At 36.2% G+C, this 19,026-nt stretch overlaps 1 protein-coding gene across 1 annotated transcript in view; it reads right to left on the bottom strand.

Annotated features, from left to right (window-relative positions):
* Positions 1–819: 819 nt before the first annotated feature.
* The window catches only part of LOC114646020 (hepatoma-derived growth factor-like), a 40,347-nt gene continuing 22,140 nt past the window's right edge, over positions 820–19,026 (bottom strand). The window contains exons 3-6 of the mRNA XM_028793983.2: positions 18,521–18,659; positions 10,410–10,589; positions 9,409–9,639; positions 820–3,606 (exon numbers count right to left, since the gene is read on the bottom strand). Of these exons, the coding sequence (XP_028649816.2) occupies positions 3,586–3,606; positions 9,409–9,639; positions 10,410–10,589; positions 18,521–18,659 (571 nt within the window). The 3' untranslated portion in view covers positions 820–3,585. The remainder of the gene's footprint in view (positions 3,607–9,408; positions 9,640–10,409; positions 10,590–18,520; positions 18,660–19,026) is intronic.

Here is a 19,026-nt window from a genome sequence, read left to right as displayed (position 1 = left end):
CAGGTAAAATGAAATACTTGTCCCTCTTTCACTCCTCATTCAGGAATTGTTTTTGTGCTACTTTTAGAAGAAATCAATGTTAGTATATTATATTTACTTCATAATTAAATCCCCCAACATTCCATCAATTGAATATAAATGCATATTCTTATGGACTGTTTTGTCCCTTTATTTTTGGGCTATTTTAAGGATATTTATTCCTCACCTAAACAGGAAAAAATGAAGTGTATCATAAGAGCAAGTCTGACTAAAACTTAGGAATACTCAACATAGTTTTCAATATGTCTACAGCACATCACACATTTTACTAAAATGTGGAATTACTGATGTAGTGTTAACTTATGTGGAACGCAGCCATATTCAATAAATGAAACATTAAATTCAACATACATGAAATAAAATAACACATTAAATTTAAAACTTCTACATTGTATCTTTATAGAGACATAGTGTAATGGGCTAGAATTCAGTGTTTTAAAGAAAAGGCAAATTTCCTGGAAAATTCTGCTATTGATGGCTATCCATAGGACATAAATATTTACCTGTCTTGCAAAAGAGTCACCTGCTTTGATTAGCATCACATCCACATACAATGTGCTGATGTACAACTGCTTGCTTCCTTTGAAAATTAACAAGTTCTGGGGTTTCTAATCAGGTACTTCTTGATAGCTGACAACAATACTATTGTTGAACCAAAGTAAATGTGTTTACACTATTGTTTCCACAGAGGAAATTGGCATGCACCATGTTTACCAATGCAGAGAATGGAGTATTTATGAACTCTTAGTTAAAAGAAACAGCCAAGAAGACAAAAATACATATTTTTTTCTTAATCAAGAGATTTATTGTTCTAGTCAGATAGACTGAAGCCTACAACATCAGAACTAGTTTCAAAAGCTAAAATGAACATCCTTTGCAAGGACGCAAGATTGCTTTCTTGAGTCCATTTGTTATTATAAACTTTATATGATTACATCTTGATAGAAGGAATTTTGAAGAAGGATCTTTATGAAAGAGAGAGATTTAAGATTAAAAAGATGATCTGACTACAAAACTATATGAGTACAATTCTTTCTCAGAAAGTTTTTGTTGACTAAAAAAAAAAAAAATTGTTTTACAAAATTACTTTTCCCAATCAGAAAGAACATGCACCAACAATAAAATAGAGCTTTAGCAGAGAAGTGTCCACTAAAAGCCAGCCTCACTTCCATCACCCTCACATTCAGGATGGATGACTCAGGTTTGCTTCTTGTTCAGTTTTATTTATACAAAACCACTGGCTGGTCCAGATTAAATCAGACTGGAAATGAGTGAATTCTGAATACAGGCAAACACCGGAAAGTCAATATTGCATCAAATTAACTCTTGTTGATAAATGTGTTTTATATATATTTTTAAATTTAGATTATACATTAAAGTTTGCCTTTTCAAACCCATTTTGTTTGGACCTGTTTTAATCTGGATTTACATTCAGAATCATTAAAGCTACACATTTGGTCCAAACCTTAATAAATCAAAATCAACATGAAGTAAACCAGAGGCATCCAAAAATAAGTAACCTAAATGAAAAAGACACTATGACACTGTACACTCATTGCAACCATAATCAGAGTAAAGCAGGTTCAGGTTCATAAGTTGGAAGGATAGTCTGACAGCAGCCATTCAGAACTAATCTCCAACAAAATAGAAAAAAATGAAAACACCACCACAAAAAAAGGGTCAGAGTAAACAAAAAAAATGAAAGCAAAATATTTAAACATCAAAATTAACACTCAGTTGTTAAAAAGAGTGCAACTTAGACAAAGGTTATACAAATGCAAATACATAAACGGGGGAGTAAGCTAGATCTTACAACAAAAAAAAAAATCACTATTATTATGATTTACTATTGAAAATGAAAAAAAAAATAACAAATATTTTTGTTAATTCTTGGTTCACAAAACATTACTTAAATATTACTTAAATTTAGCAGATTTTATTGCAAGTTATACATAGTGTTCCACATTTTCTTTTTTAGATACAAATATAAATAAATAAAAAAAAAAAGGAATTTGGCTCACAAACACAAACAACTTTTAAAACAAGCAGAGGCAGAGTTTACCTGTGTGATTGCCATATATCCTCAAGTCACTTGGGACCTCTTGGAAATTGAATTTACTGCTGCCTTCACTATTGGGCATCTAGGATCTTGGCATTTGTCATATGTACAAATTAATTACAGCAGCATTTCTGCATTTGAAATCACAAATGTAATTAAATTTAGAGCTTCAAGCACATACTATAAAAATGATGTTCATTTGCACATTACCATTACTTTAATTCATATTGGTAATCGAGAATTTATTCTTACAATCATTTATAGGGAAATTTGCACTAGTGAGAAATGTTGCTTCTGGACCTGCTATCAATAAACCAAGTTAAACAAAAATAGCTGACCAGAAAGAATGATATCGGAGTCAATCATGTACTTGCCTTGCTAAAGTACTCAGACACTTCCATAGTTTTGAAATGTTACTACTAAAATACAAATATTTATACATCTTGTTCCAATGTGTATTTTTATTGCAAAGTCACAACTTCAAGAAGGAAATAGTTTTTTTTTTTTTTTTTTAAATATAAAAGTCAAAAAGTGAAATATGCTACTTCTATAAGTATTCAGACCTCACCTAACACTGAAACATGTCTAAAGAGTCTGAATTCTTTTGCGAGGCATTCTCACTTCTGTTTAATTTTCTCTCTTGCTTTTCTGAGAGGCCAGAACACTCCCCTATCACTTTTTTTTTATGAAGACTTGTAAGCACTTAGTTTCATCAAAACAAATACAGAGATGCAAAATTTACATCTACATTTCCCTTTTCATTCAACTCAAAATGATGGATCTATATCTGCTTAGGTAAATTAAGTATAGCTTCACCTTACTGGACCTTAACAACTGTATGAATTTACTTAAAATAGGTAATTTACCAATGAAATCAAGTTAAAAAAGAAAATATAGAACACTAAAAATGCAAGAACAAAATACCTAGCTCAAGTAGAGTAAAACTGCAGCTGATTATCAGAAGTACAGAAAATGAGACATTGGAAAGAGATGTATTTAATAATTGGGCATAATTATCCATTTATTTCAAAAACAAGTTAATAAAAGTATCAGTGTTAAAAGCACTGTTTTACATGGAATATAACCTGTTTTATTTCAGAGGAGACAACAATTGCTAGTCATGGTTCAACTCTTAAACAGAAGGCTTCCACTGTTACACATGTGTTTGCAAATAATGGTGCAAGAATTTCCCTAATGTTGGATTGTTTTCTTGCATAGCACCACATATGGCCACACAGATCAATAGCAATGAAAACAAAACGAAAAAGAGAAAGAAAAAATCCCTACAGAGAGCTCTCTTAAAAACTGCAATCTCAAATACTGGTATTAAAAGGATTTTCTTAGAAGGAGGGATTATTTTAAGATTTTACAATTTTCTCAATCAATCTACATACATTATTTAGAGTTTAAACAGGAATTCTATTGCGCTGAATTTTAATGAGCATGTAAAATACTCAGGAAGAGATGGCTGATTGGAGAAGTCTCCTTTAAGCACTCTCTGTTACAGCCTAAAAGAAAAAAAGAGAAAGCAACAAGAAAAAATTAAAACAAGCCTTTGCACACTAAACGTACTGACAGACATTAATAATAGGATAGCTACCAAGCTAATGGCAACAAAAGCATAAGCTAGTTTAAATTATTATTATGGAAGATAAACACACATCATTTTAACATTTACTGTTAGTTTGATATTAACCTCCACCCTTACAAAACTACTTTATTAGACATAGTAGCAATGAGTGTAACATGAAGTTTAAGTACACATCCACATTAGTTATTATTCAAGTAAATGCCCATGTAAACTTGCAGCAAATATGAAACTGCACTTGATATAGTATTTAATAATGTCAAATGGCAAAGTAATTTTTTTAAGGTTTACTGTATTTTAAGTATTAACAGAGAAATGCTTAAAACACAGAGACAGACATGAATTACTAGACTATACCTGCTAAAATTGAATATACAGTCTGATAAATCAAGACAAAGAAGATAAGCATATACTCTCCGACTTGCAAACTGAGTAAACACAGTGAAGAAAACGCACAATAATATTTTACACTTTACTTCTGTTTCTGCCAGTTTGGAACTTTTCATATTTCTACTAAAATGGATTTCTTCCTAAAGTAGTAAGTAAAATTTAACCGGACTGTAACATACTCCCAGATTAATGCATCAGTAAGACTCCCCCAACGATAAATTTTTAAAAGCATACTATCTCAGTTTGACTCAAGTGGTTCACTGAAGAAATGTACAGTTTACACATACATGGGTGTCCAAATATGAACTAAATAAATGGTTTAGGTCAAAGTTGTTTCTGTTCTTTGCCTTCTGTTTATGATCAGTAAAGGTGATTTCCCCTTTTAAACTGATTTAAAACATTTCTAGTAGCTGAATAATCATGAATACAGAAACTACAATTTAAGCTTGATAAGAAAGAATACATATTTCAATTTGGTGACATAAACAAGATGGGATGAGTCATGTCTTAGTGATTCTTAGGTTTAGGTTTCTTTATTTAGTCATGTTTACACAGGAAAACATGAAATTTGCCTTCTCAGTTGCATCTAATAACAGGTAACAGACAGAATGAAATAAAACAGACAAATAGAAATAAGAAAGGTTAAGGTAAGGCAGTTAGATAAAACATATTTATACCAAAAAAAAAAAAAAAAAGGTAACAGGATATATATCAAAACCTTAAACATTATCTCCGATATTTCTTATTGAATAGTCGTATGGCACTAGGAAGAAAGGAGTTTCTGGAGCGATTTGTGTGGGTTTTCAAAGCAACTATCCTTCCTGATTTACTGAAGTTTAGTTCTACATGTAACGGATGTCTGTCATCAGTTGAGATGAAAACAACATTCTAAAACAAATGTGCACATTCTGAACTGGAGAAAAGATTTAAAAAGCTTCAGTAAATTGATATTTACTTGTGAATACGTAAAATTGCAGCTGTGGATGTTGATAGCAATATCTTCTGGTTTATTACAAGGTGTGAGACAATGACGTGTTACTATATGGATTTTAAGTATTTTAGGCTTGAATATTTCCTCACAAATGTTCTTAATGACCTAAATCAATAATTAAAGAACTGTTTAAAAGCTTGAGGCTGGCAACTGGATGAAATACTTGGAACTAAAGCTAACAGTATGTATGCCAGTATGCCTAAACTGACGAGATCAGGTACTCTTATGCTATGCTACTTTATGTTCAGGATGCTCTAAATGGTTAATACACCCTACAAAAGCTTATACTGGAGAAACACGTTTCATTTGGTATGTAAATGAACAGGCAAAGAAAAGAAGTACAGCAATCCCTCCTCCATCGCGGGGGTTGCGTTCCAGAGCCACCCGCGAAATAAGAAAATCCGCGAAGTAGAAACCATATGTTTATATGGTTATTTTTATATTGTTATGCTTGGGTCACAGATTTGCGCAGAAACACAGGAGGTTGTAGAGAGACAGGAACGTTATTCAAACACTGCAAACAAACATTTGTCTCTTTTTCAAAAGTTTAAACTGTGCTCCATGACAAGACAGAGATGACAGTTCTGTCTCACAATTAAAAGAATGCAAACATATCTTCCTCTTCAAAGGAAACAGAGAGGAATGCAAACAAATCAATAGGGCTGTTTGTTTTTAAGTATGCGAAGCACCGCCAGTACAAAGCTGTTGAAGGCGGCAGCTCACACCCCCTCTGTCAGGAGCAGACAAAGAGAGAGAGAGAGAGACAAAGTCAAAAATCAATACGTGCCCTTTGAGCTTTTAAGTATGCGAAGCACCGTGCAGCATACTTAAAAGCTGCACACAGAAGGTAGCAATGTGAAGATAATCTTTCAGCATTTTTAGAGGAGCATCCGTATCATCGAGGTGTGCGAACAGCCCCCCTGCTCACACCCCCTACGTCAGGATCACAGATAGTCAGCGCAAGAGAGAGAGCAAGAAAAGTAAGTTGGGTAGCTTCTCAGCCATCTGCCAATAGCGTCCCTTGTATGAAATCAACTGGGCAAACCAACTGAGGAAGCATGTACCAGAAATTAAAAGACACATTGTCCGCAGAAATCCGCGAACCAGCAAAAAATCCGCGATATATATTTAAATATGCTTACATATAAAATCCGCGATGGAGTGAAGCCGCGAAAGGCGAAGCGCGATATAGCGAGGGATCACTGTATTCACATTCATCCTGTGATGTGGTGACGGAAGTTGCACATCCATCCATCCATACATGCATTTCTAACCCAGTGGTTTCCAAACTCAGTCCTAGGGACCCACTGTGACTGCAGGTTTTTTGTTCCAACCAGTTTCACAATAAGTGATAATAATTGATCGAATTTAATTAGCTAGTCTTTTTTTCTCTTCACTTATTGTGCAATCAGAAAAGCACAACAGTATGACTTTTACATTTTGAAGACCTTTAGAAATATTTCTATTTTTGCTATAGCTTTAAATGTATAACTCTCTTTTGTTGTTTTTCTATTATTTTTCCCCTTTTATTGTGTAGTTTGCTCCCTTCATTCTATCTTAATAATGACAATTAAAAACAAGCAGAGTAAACACCCAGGCAAACGACTCTGAATGATGAAAGGCTGCACCTACATCACTGTCACACCCACTAATAAGTAATAATGGATTAAATAACCAGAACACCTGGAAAGGCAGAATAAAAATCAGAATTAAATTACTGATAAAAAGAAAAATAACTGCTACATCCCCAAATAACTGCCTCGTACATTTTAATGAAAAAAAACAAGACTTATTTTTGTAAATTCTACATTGCTCCCAAAACACAGAAATAGGGAAATAACAGCTTACTTAATTAGGCTAGGAGTCAGATTAAAAACAGAAGTTAATTGTAACAAATACTTGCAGCAACAGTGGGGTCCCAGTTTATCTAGTTCAGTGTCATAGCTATTGCCTATCCCAGGCACAATGTTCGGAATTGCCCATATGAGACCAACTTAAATGGATCAAACAATCTATACATTTTTTTCTTTTTATCATGAACATATCAAGACTTGATTTTCCATTAAACAGCTATCTATATATAAAAGTGATATAAGAAACATCATACAGCATTTACAGTATTTTTGTAGTCTCTTATATAAATAAAAACTTTCCCAGTTGGTGTGTCACACACTACAATTGTAGGAAACATTTTTGAGTGAATAAAGTATCGCAAAGTCAAATTTTCATTACCCCTCTCCTCCAATTACAACACCTTTATCTAAACATACTGTTAAATAAAGATCAAGTCTTGATATGTCCACATATTTTAAAAATAAAATTTAAAAAAAAAAAAACACATTTATGGGTGTAGTTAATGTTTTACATGACTGTATATATGCTTGCTTAGAAATTGCTTTAACACTTTCAGTAAGATTAGAACATTTGCTTAAAGTACAGTAAATCATTGAATAAATGTGGTATAATTTACTTTTGTTTATGTTGTAAATATACAGCAAATCCTCACTATCTGTGGATTCTGTACCCACGGATTTGCTTATCCATTAATAAAAAAGTATAACCCATTTTGTGGCACACATAGTCTATTCATGCCTAGCCTGTACTACATGGCCATGCGCAACAGAAAAGAAAATTCCAATAGGCCAGTCTCACCGCAGCAAAATATGACATTGAAAAATAAAAGGTCTGCGAGTCCCTTAGATGTCTGGGGCTGCACCCACACCATACTAAATGAATCAATGGGCTTCTACCCAGTGTCAGAGAGAAGTAAGCCAGCCATTGAATCTCATTTGTGATGGGGATCAGAGCTTGCAATTGTTCCCCACAAACAAGAAATGCCCAGTAACTGCAGATCATAACCTTGCACTGATTAAGTTCCTGCCCTTTGCACATACTGTCTTTTGCTACTATCAACTGGATGGTTCAGTAAGACCCTCAGATTGCCACTGCTGCAGTTGCTTGTAGCCTCTCGCAGAGCTCCTAGGAGACAATCGATCCTGACAATAGAGAAAGTCATAACACGGCTTCCACAGATGAACCTGCAGAGGGATCATTACCAAGTCTTGATGGGCGCGACTGGAGGGCCAGTGTGTCTGCCTGACTCCATCTCCCCCTGCTGGTCTTTCCACTGAGCCTCTGTCCACTTAACCACAGTTTCCCGACAGGACCAATACTTCAGCATCCGCAGAGTTTTTTTGTTTTTTTAACAATGTAACCTCCATGGATAATGAGAATTGACTGTATATATTTTGCATTGGTCTCAATTTAAAAGTTAAATAATAAATTATCCCTTTTTAAAATTTGTGTTATTATTTTTGATATTTACATGTCAGGTAAAATTTGGACTTGGAAGTCTTGAAATGTGAGGAATTCACACTAATCAAGCACTGTGTGGGTGTATGTGTGTGTGTGCGCGCTCCCTGCAGTGGGCTGGCGCCCTGCCCGGGGTTTGTTTCCTGCCTTGCACCCTGTGTTGGCTGGGATTGGCTCCAGCAGACCCCCCCGTGACCATGTAGTTAGGATATAGCGGGTTGGATAATGGATGGATGCTCTTAAATTTGAAATGAACCCCAAATTATGAGGATCAATTTCTGTGATTATTTTCTCTGGTAGTGCTTTAATCAATTAGCACAACTTGATCCATACTTACTTTGACAGCACAAAATATTACAATAATTTAAAGAAGGTGAAATAACATAAGGATATAAAGAAAGTAAATCTACATAATAATAATTCATGAAATTTATATAGAGTTTTTCAAGGTACTCAAAATGTGTAGGGAGCCACTTCAATCACCACTAATGTGCAGCATCTACCTGGATGATGTGATGGCAGCCAATCTGTGCCAGTACACTCACCACACATTAGTTATTAGGAGGTGAAGGGGTGAAAGATAGTTAGCCAATCAGAGATGGGGGATGATTAGGTGGTCAGAATGACCAGGCGGACAGTTTAGTCAGGACATTAGGATACACCCTACTCTTTACAAAGGATACCTCAGGATGTTTAATGACCAGAGAGTCAGGACCTCTGTTTTATATTTCATCCAATGGACGGTGCCATTTTTACAGCACAGTGTTCCCATCACTTCACTGGAGAATTGGGATCCACATTCACACCACAGGGTAGGCGGCCCCTGCTGGCCTCACCAACACCTCCTCCAGCAGCATCCCATCCAAGTACTGGCCGGCCTGAACATGCTTAGCTTCAGGTGGATGACCTGTTCTGAAGTGCATGAGGTATGGCTGCTTGCCTTTTCCAAATACAGTTTCAGAAACCTGAAATTTTCACTTATGTTTTATTTAGAATGATTTACGAATGCATACAATTTCACACACTCACTTTTTCCGGCGTTGACTGAGCCTCAGCATCATTTGGTTGACCTTCTGGTTTCTCATCACTCGATACAGGTGGTACTACAGGAGCTACACCATCTTCTCCTGGGCCATTGTTTGCCTTGGCCTCAGGATCCATATGATCAGACTCGGCCCCATCACTCTCAGACCCTTCATTTTCTACTTGTTTCTCTGCCTGAGCTTCACTGTCTTCCACTTTAGGTCGTTTTGGAGAATCCTAGATGAGGCAATAGAATATAAATATCAAACTGCATATCTTTCCATTAAACATACTGTACATGCTTTAATTAATATACATTATATATAATTTATTTCATGAAATAATTGGACAATTTGCTACTAGAAGTCTGTAGGCACACAATATTATAGTTACTAAAGCATGCTTAATAGCCTGGCTCTTTATCTTTAGGCCTACATAACAAAGTAAGGAAGAGTGGCTTGGAAGACTGTTTCACCAGTAGAAAGCTCCTCACCTCTACCAGTTTCAAAAGAAAGCCACAGGGCAACTTAAGCCCCACCTCTTCAAGAAGCTATTAGTTAATGCACTAAAAGAAATGAAAATGTGTTTACTCTAGAGTGACTAAGCTTGTAACTTCATCCAGGTACTGTAACTGGGCATCCCAATGGAGAAACACAAAAATGACTGGAAAATACTATACACAGATTTCAGGACTGAATTGAGTGACTCATTCTATCTGTAATTTATGCTAAAAGTTGGGCTTGTGAGTTACCCAGTTGCTTTACAAATAAACATTACTACATTTAAATAAAACCAAACTTTGTTCTGCTCTCAGAAAGCTCCTACCTTGATTGAGTTTGTGTCTCTTAAGGCAAACTATTATATCTATTAGCATCATAACTGGAGATGAACTTGTCAAAACAGCTAGAAACAAATACTACCTTTATTTGACTTCTATCTCTGTGCCAATGTAATACTGCATATTAGCTTAAAGACTGCTGTATTTAAACACAAATGTAACTCTCTACCTCCAGTGAATCTTCAGCCTTCCTCTTGCTTCCTCCTTTCTCATTTTTCTCATCAATTACCAATGTTCCCTCATCATCATCATCATCATCATCACTGCTGCCTTCAGTGCCAGCCTTCTTAGAATCTGCACCCACTTCAGAGTCTCCTCCTCCCTCTGAACCACCTTCCTTTTGAGATGGCTGTTAAATAAATGTAAAGAAAGAAATTAATAATACAGGCAAACCCCAGACTCAAATGATAAAATGTAGATTTAAAAAAACATCTATTTTAAATAAATGACTAAATAAAAAACAGCTAATTAAAATAATTTTCTAGATATAAATCATATTTATGCTTCAGTGTGAGGTGAACATTTAGGGTCAGGGATGACAATACCAACATTTTTGTAGTTGATTCAAATACCTGTGAATTTCACAATACTTACACATTCAAAGCCATGGAAGAAAGAGAAATTTCATTAGCCATACTCTCCCGTCTGACAAAAAAAAAAAAATCAAACAATTGTATGCAGCCTTCAAGTAGCTACTTGTTGCTTTTTCTTAAAAGTTCCACCATTTATTATGTGACCAATATTGTGCTAAAGACAGTATAACATATATATACTGTATCTAAATAAAAAAAATTTCTTTTTTTTTTTTAATTTTATTTATTCATTTTATTGTAATCATTCCATACAAATAGATCAACTTATAACAAAAAAAAAAAAAAGAAAAATTGAAGACAAATCAAACCCCACCCCTGAGAAGGACAGCTTAGCCAAAGGAGAATTGCTTAGGGCTTTTTAATAAGGCAACAACAAACAAAAGAAAGGTAGAAATATATATAGGTACTAGCCATCCCGCGGCGTAGCATACGCCGCGTAATTATGGATGGATGGGTGAACACTTCCTGAACAACACAGTTGTCCAAATGGGGTGGGTTTGTGGATACCACTGTGAGTGAATGAAAACATAGACCTCTGGAGAAAGCAACATATAATTGTTCGTGACTGAAAGCGGGATTGTCTGCGACGAAGAAGGCCACGCTGGTGAAAGTTACTTCGTCGGTAGGGATAAGTGTCAGTACTTGTAGATTAAGGTGTAGCGAGTCTTCGTTGTTGATGCTTAATATAGCTTGCGTACTGAGATGTTCCGGAGTCACAGTTGGAAACACTTTAATGTCTTTTAAGCACAGGGGAAAAAATGAACATGTGAAACATCTGTAATGTAATAAGCCACCAAGAAAAGTAACATTGCAACAATGCTATCTACGACCCGATCTCTGTAAACAGAAGTGAAAACAAAATCGAGCCCGGTGTATTCTTTAACTGCCTTATGGCGCTGTAATAGTGCTGCTGCTTTGCAGTAAGGAGACTGTGGAAGATTGTGCTTTTGCTTCCCGGTTCCTCCGTGTGAATAGCACTTTGAATACTGAGAACACTGCTATATCAATGTAACAAAGTATTAACAGGAAATTGTCTTCGTGTAATAGTAAAAGGCAAATTATCCGCGACAAACAAACTGTTTTACACGCTGCATACCAACCCGCGGCATAGTATACGCCGCATAATCACGCAGCTTTTTAAATGTTCTTTAAGCAGAGGGGAAAAAATGAAGATTTGCAAAATCCGTAACGCTGCTTTTAGTAAGTACAATGCACATGTGTTTAATTTGTCGGCCACTTTTTGCCAGCCGTCTTTTCTGGTTTGGGCTGCTTTTGCAGCGTTACCGCTTGTGCATATTAAATCTTGAAATCCTTCAAGTAACTAATTAACTAACTAACACCAACCCACCCACACACACAGCTTGTGTGAAACAAATGTGCCCATACTTTCATAATTTTGTTGCAGCCTATAGTGGAGTCAGGCACAGAGAAGGTCAGCTGCTGAGAGAGCGTCTCGACTGTTGCAGGGCCTGCATCGGTGAAGCAGGTGAGACGCTAATGAAACAGAGGCACAGGGCTTATTGGTTTTTAAAGACTGCTTCATTCATTGTGTTTTAACCTCAGTTTTAAAGGATTGTTTAAGGATCCCATGGGATACCCCTCGCAAACTGTTTTAGACACGGGCCGGGGAATAAGGAGTGTTGGTGGGCGGGGAAACGTTTTCCGTGTTCCTGCAGGACCATCTAAGAAGACGCATGTTTGTCGCGGATGTGGTGGACGCGGGCCGGGGAATAAAGAGTGTCGGTGGGCGGGGAAACGTTTTCTGTGTTCCTGCAGGACCATCTAAGAAGACGCATGTTTGTCATGGATGCGAATTGCTGTATGTAGCGTGTAAAACAGTTTGCGATGTTGCACGCAGTCGTGCGTCGAAACCGAAAAGTCAACGTGGCTCAGAGCTGCATGTGGACTGTAGCACAGACAAACAGAAATGACGGCGTGTTATCCGAGGCGTCGCGTCCGAGTTGGTGGGCATGGCTCTGCGAGTTTTCGGCGTATCCAATGGTCTTAGAGTTGGTGGGCGTGGCCCCTTCCTGCGTGCTTTCATGGGTGTGGGCGTGGCTCCTTCCTGCGTGCTTTCATGGGTGTCTTGCCCGTTCTGGCGGCGGCTTAGAGAATTATATTATATATATATATATATATATATATATATATATATATATATATATATATATATATATATAGATATAGATATAGATATAGATATAAAAAATGGAGAAGGAAAATAAATGCGGTAATAGTTATTTCTCTTATTCTAAAATAATATTGATTAGATCCTGCCAGGTTTTGAAAAAGTTCTGTACAGATCCTCTAACTGAGAATTTGATTTTTTCCAATTTCAAATAATATAAAACATCGGTTTCCCACTGACTAATCAGAGGAGAGTTAGGATTCTTCCAATTTAACAAAATAAGTCTGCGTGCCAAAAGTGTAGTGAATGCAATCACCGTTTGCTTGTCCTTCTCCACTTCAAGTCCGCCTGGAAGAACACCGAACACAGTGGTTAATGGGTTAGGAGGGATTGTGACCCCAAGGCTGTCTGAAAGGCACTTAAAAATTTAAGTCCAAAATGATGTTAGTTTGGTGCAGGCCCAAAACATGTGATCCAGTGAGGCAGGAGCTTGGTTGCAGCGTTCGCAGGTTGGATCTTGCCCTGGAAACATTTTGGACAGTTTTAAGCGAGACAGATGAGCTCGATATATAATTTTCAGTTGAATAATTCTATGCTTTGCGTATATGGAGTTCGAGTGAATTCTCTGCTTTGCTACCTTCCATTCCTTTTCTGATATATTGATTAAGAGATCTTCTTCCCAATGTCCTCTTGGGTCTTTGAAAGGTAGGGACTCTAATAAGATTTTATATACAGTAATCCCTCACTTATTGCGGGAGATAGGTTCCAAGGCCGACCGCGATAATTGAATTTCCGCGAAGTAGGGACACTATATTTATTTAATTATTTAACGTGTATTTGGACGTTTTTAAACCCTCCCTGTATTGTTTACAACCCACCATTTACTCTATTAAAAACAGGAACAACTGCTAAGCAATATGAAATCGGTAGATAAGTTTACACTTACTGTATAGCGAAGTACACGTAGCAGCTTTTAGGCGGTCATGACGTCGTCGACCTTGTTGCAAAGATTCCTAAAGCAGATTCCATCCAGACTACTGCCTTATCACGTCCACTTGCAACTCGTTTTGCACCCTGGTTAAAGGACACTGCGGCTGTAGATCTTATATGCTTTTCCTCCTTTTTAAATAAAGAGAATCGATGTCCTGCAGCGGTGTAGCTGTTCCCTTCCTTCAACATATCCAAAACTTTTACCTTTTCTGCAATCATTTGCATCTTCTGTTGGTGCTTGGACACGGCCCCTGAAGCATTAGCACGTTAATGATGAACGAGTGAGATGAGACTTCCTGGTTAATGCAACACTCGTCGCTGAACCAATCAGCAGCACACAGGAACTTAACTGCGTGCTCTGATTGGGTAGCTTCTCAGCAATCCGCCAATAGCATCTCTTGTATGAAATCAACTGGGCAAACCAAGTGAGGAAGCAAGTAAACAGACCCATTGTCCGCAGAAACCCGCGAAGCAGCGAAAAATCCGCGTTATGTATTTAGATATGCTTACATATAAAATCCGCGAAGTCGTGAATCCGCGAAAAGTGAACCGCGAAGTAGCGAGGGATTACTGTAATGCGGAAATGGTGTTTAATTCCTTGAAATTGAGCAGTATTTTTTCCAGCATGATGGAGGGTACGAGGTGAGGAAAATCGGGCAGTTTCTGTTTAACAAAATTTCTAATTTGAAGATAGTGAAAGAAATGTGTAGCTGGGAGGTTGAATTTGGAATGTAATTGTTCAAAAGATGCAAATATGTTGTCTATATATAGATCTCTGAGCATTTTAATCCCAAAACTTTTCCAGGTATTAAAAACTGGATATGTTTGCGAGGGTTGAAAGAGGTGGTTCTCTTGCAGAGGTGCCGCGGATAAAAGATTTTCCATCTTAAAATGCTTTCTAAGTTGGTTCCATATTGTGAGCTAGTAAAGCACAATTGGGTTATTAGTATATTTGCGATAACTTGCATTTATTGGAGCGTACAGCAGGGAGTATAAAGAAATACTACAGGATTTTACTTCTATTGCGAGCCAAGCCTGTGTATGTTCATTTTTTTATGTCCAGGTTTTTATGGCTTGTATGTATGCTGCCCAGTAATAAAACTGAAAATTAGGTAAAGCCATGCCACCTTCTGCATGAAGTCTTTGTAGGGTCACTCTTCGGATACGTGGGTGTTTTGAGTTCCAAATGAATGAGGTTATTGTTGAATCTAATTGCTTAAATAATGATTTATTGATATATACATTGGAATGTTTTGAAATAAAAAAAAGAAGTTTAGGAAGGATATTCATCTTAACAACGTTAATTCTTCCGGCTAGAGTGAGATGAAGGGTTGACCATCTATGCAAGCCTTGCTTAATTTTTTCCCATACAGACGGGAAAATTTTGTTGATAAAGAGCTTTATGTTTACTTGTGATATTTACCCCTAGGTATTTAAACTGATCTGCTATGGTAAAAGGTAGGGTGTCCAATCTAATATTATATGCTTGTGAATTCACTGGAAAGAGTATACTTTTATTCAGATTAATTCTGAGACCGGATATCTTTTGAAATTCTGTTAGTGCTGATAGAACTGCAGGCACAGTGTTTTCTGGGTCTGATATAAATAAAACCATATCATCTGCATATAGAGAAATTTTCTGTTCCAGTCCTTCTCTGATAATCCCCTTCATCTGATAAGAATTTTATATATATATATATATATATATATATATATATATATATATATATATATATATATATATATACATACATACATATACACACACACACACATATACACACATAGTGCATCCGGAAAGTATTCAAAGCGCATCACTTTTTCCACATTTTGTTATGTTACAGCCTTATTCCAAAATGGATTAAATTCATTTTTTTCCTCCGAATTCTACACACAAACACCCCATAATGGCAACGTGAAAAAAGTTTACCTGAGATTTTTGAAAATTTATTAAAAATAAAAAAACTGAGAAATCACATGTACATATGTATTCACAGCCTTTGCTCAATACTTTGTCGATGCACCTTTGGCAGCAATTACAGCCTCAAGTCTTTTTGAATATGATGCCACAAGCTTGGCACACCTATCCTTGGCCAGTTTCGCCAAGGTTTGGATTTTTTTTCTCCCTAAATAATAAAAACCATCATTTAAAAACTGCATTTTGTGTTTACTTGTGTTATATTTGACTAATGGTTAAATGTGTTTGATGATCAGAAACATTTTGTGTGACAAACATGCAAAAGAATAAGAAATCAGGAAGGGGGCAAATAGTTTTTCACACCACTGTATATATATACATATATACATATACATATATACACATATACATATATATATATACATATACACACATTTATACATATACACATATACATATATATATACACACATTTATACATATACATTTATACATATACATATATATATATATACACACATACACACACACACATACTGTATATGTATGTTACGGCCAATACCCAAAGTTCAGCCATTTCCCGAATTGGCCAGCCATTTCGCATTTTGGCCTACAAATGACCAGCTACTTTGGCCGGCCATTTCGCGAAGTGGCGAGAACTCCCTGGCCAAAATCCAATGTGCTGATGTAAGACTGTCCGCTCAAGGTGCGAAGACGCTTAAAAACTTTCAGATGCAGATTCAGAAGTGATTTTTCCATTCTCCACAAGGAACTGCTCAAGGCAGGTCTTGTTCAAAAAGCAGACACCACTTGAGACGGCTTTCCCCTCGCCCAAACACTAACCTTAACGTCAATACAATAGGTCCCTGATGTTAAGTCACTATTTTAGGGCTAAAATGATAACAGAAATGTGAAATCTACTTATATACCTAATCTTATTTATTGTGAAACAACTAAGTGGCGTCTGCTTTGTGAACATAAGCTGCCAAGGCTACACTCGATGCAATCGCACTACTAAGTGCTCAACAAATCGCTGCTCATGCCTTCTTCTGATTTTGGCCTATCGCCCCGTGCGATTTCGCAAACTGGCTGGCCAAATCCTGAAATCGAGGAAAAGATCGGACATTGGCCATTTCCCGATTTGGCCGATTTAGGGTTTTGTCCGTAACATATACTGTATATACTGGTAGCATCCAAGGTTGTGACACTGCATTACACTTGCTTTGGCGAGCTGCAACACACTTGCAAACCAATTACAGCAATCCACAGGCCAATGGTTCACAATGTCTTACACTGACCTAGTATGTGACCTCCATGACATAAGGATCAGTTATTGGTAACAGTGACCCAACTAAAATATATTATACACTTTATGACAAAGATTCAGCCAATTGGCCAGGCCCAAATTGAGCCATAGGTTGGCCCATGACTGTACACTATCTACTTTCTATACTTTTTTTAAACACAGAATATATTTTGGATGCTGGACTAGGGCACACTCATAGTAACAGCTCATGATCAGGTAATTACTATTTAACAAACACAATATGGGTCCAAATACTGCAAGGTATTTTTCCCAAAAAAATGTACAACCCAACGCTTAACACACCAAAATGTCAATGCCACATTAAGGCTAGTTTTATATTGTATTAGATATTTATATGAATCTTTATTAAAGTGTAATGCACTACACCTCTGTTTTAATTGAATAAGACTGTACTGAGCACAATTTTTATAAGGCAAAATGCTAGTTTATTAGCCAGTTCATGTAACTGTCACAATTAACAATAAGTCAAATAGTCACTTTAAATGCCATAGCAGCAGCAAAAATGAAACTGAGAAGTTCAGAAAATGGGTATTGGTTGCATCATGCAGCTGAATCTGCAGAACAAGGCAAAAGCCAACGAGACGACTGATGCTCAGCATTCACAAAGTACAACCACAAACTTTCTAATAATGCATATAAAACAACAACAAAGAGTACAAATCACAATATCTACAGTTGAAGTAAGTGGCATAAGGCATTCAAGAGCTTAGCCCATCCTCCACGTCAACTTCAAAGGATGACCATGCTGCTGGCGAGGATATCATTTGGGAAACTTAAATTTAATGGAGATTTAGGTATACAGCCTTAAATGATTCACCCTTTTAATATATTTTCTAGTATGCACATTTTAAACCATAAAATCTCATTTAATACTGTACCTTTTGGAAAATCTTGCACACAAAAAAAACTTAAGCCACTGCATAAACATTTCTGCCTGATAAGATGGTAGGGTTGGCCTCAGGTTTTTTGAAGCAAAATTATGTTTGTGGGAAATCTTTTTACAAAAACAAGACTCTTCTAGGAAAGCAAGAATATTTTTACAGTTGTAGCTTTGTCTCTATTCTGCTCTGTACTCCAAATAGAATAATGTGTTAGGTACCCAACTATTATTTTTTTTAGTCTGGCCCTTCTTTTTACAAATAGGTATTTAAATATACCTGTGCCTATATTGAACAACAAAATATAACATGCAAAATAATTAAGACTTAATTTTTAGAGTATTTGTTATAATAATTTAAACAGCTTCTTTTTACTTCAATATTTATCTATTTTCCAACAAAAGACTGGTAATAGTTTTTGGGTACTTGGATAGATCTTCGTGTACCTCATATCCAGATGCCTTGACTGAGGGGTTATTCTCAATCTCCCACAATCCTTCACTGAATCCTTTTCGTTTGTTAGCTTTGCTGAATTTCTCCTTACATTCCTCATAGGGGAAGAGGTCCTTGGGACCAAGGAATGCACTAAAAGAAAAAGAAAAAAAGATTTCTCTCTTACTCAAACTATGAGTACCTAAAAAAATGTTTTACCAAGAGTTAATTTCAAAATAATGTTTGCCTAGACAACATCTTTAAACAAAACAAAGAAAAAAAGCTGAATAAAGTCTTTAAACAGCATATTGTGTTTAAAAAAAAACCAACATTTTGTTGAAATAATTGTCTTTACTGTCACTTAAAATCACTAAAACACACATTTCTATAATGTGCCATAAGTAAGATTCTAAGAATACTTCAATCACATTCCCCTGTGGCTGGATTATGTACGGTATACAGCCATTATAACAAATACTTTGATGGTGTCAGCAGTTCAAAAACCATCTACTCAATTAAT

Source organism: Erpetoichthys calabaricus, chromosome 2 (assembly GCF_900747795.2).
Source record: "Erpetoichthys calabaricus chromosome 2, fErpCal1.3, whole genome shotgun sequence".
Classification (NCBI taxonomy): Eukaryota; Metazoa; Chordata; class Cladistia; order Polypteriformes; family Polypteridae; genus Erpetoichthys; species Erpetoichthys calabaricus.
The sequence above is the reverse complement of the archived record's forward strand: the minus strand, read 5'-3'. Positions and strand labels throughout refer to the sequence as shown.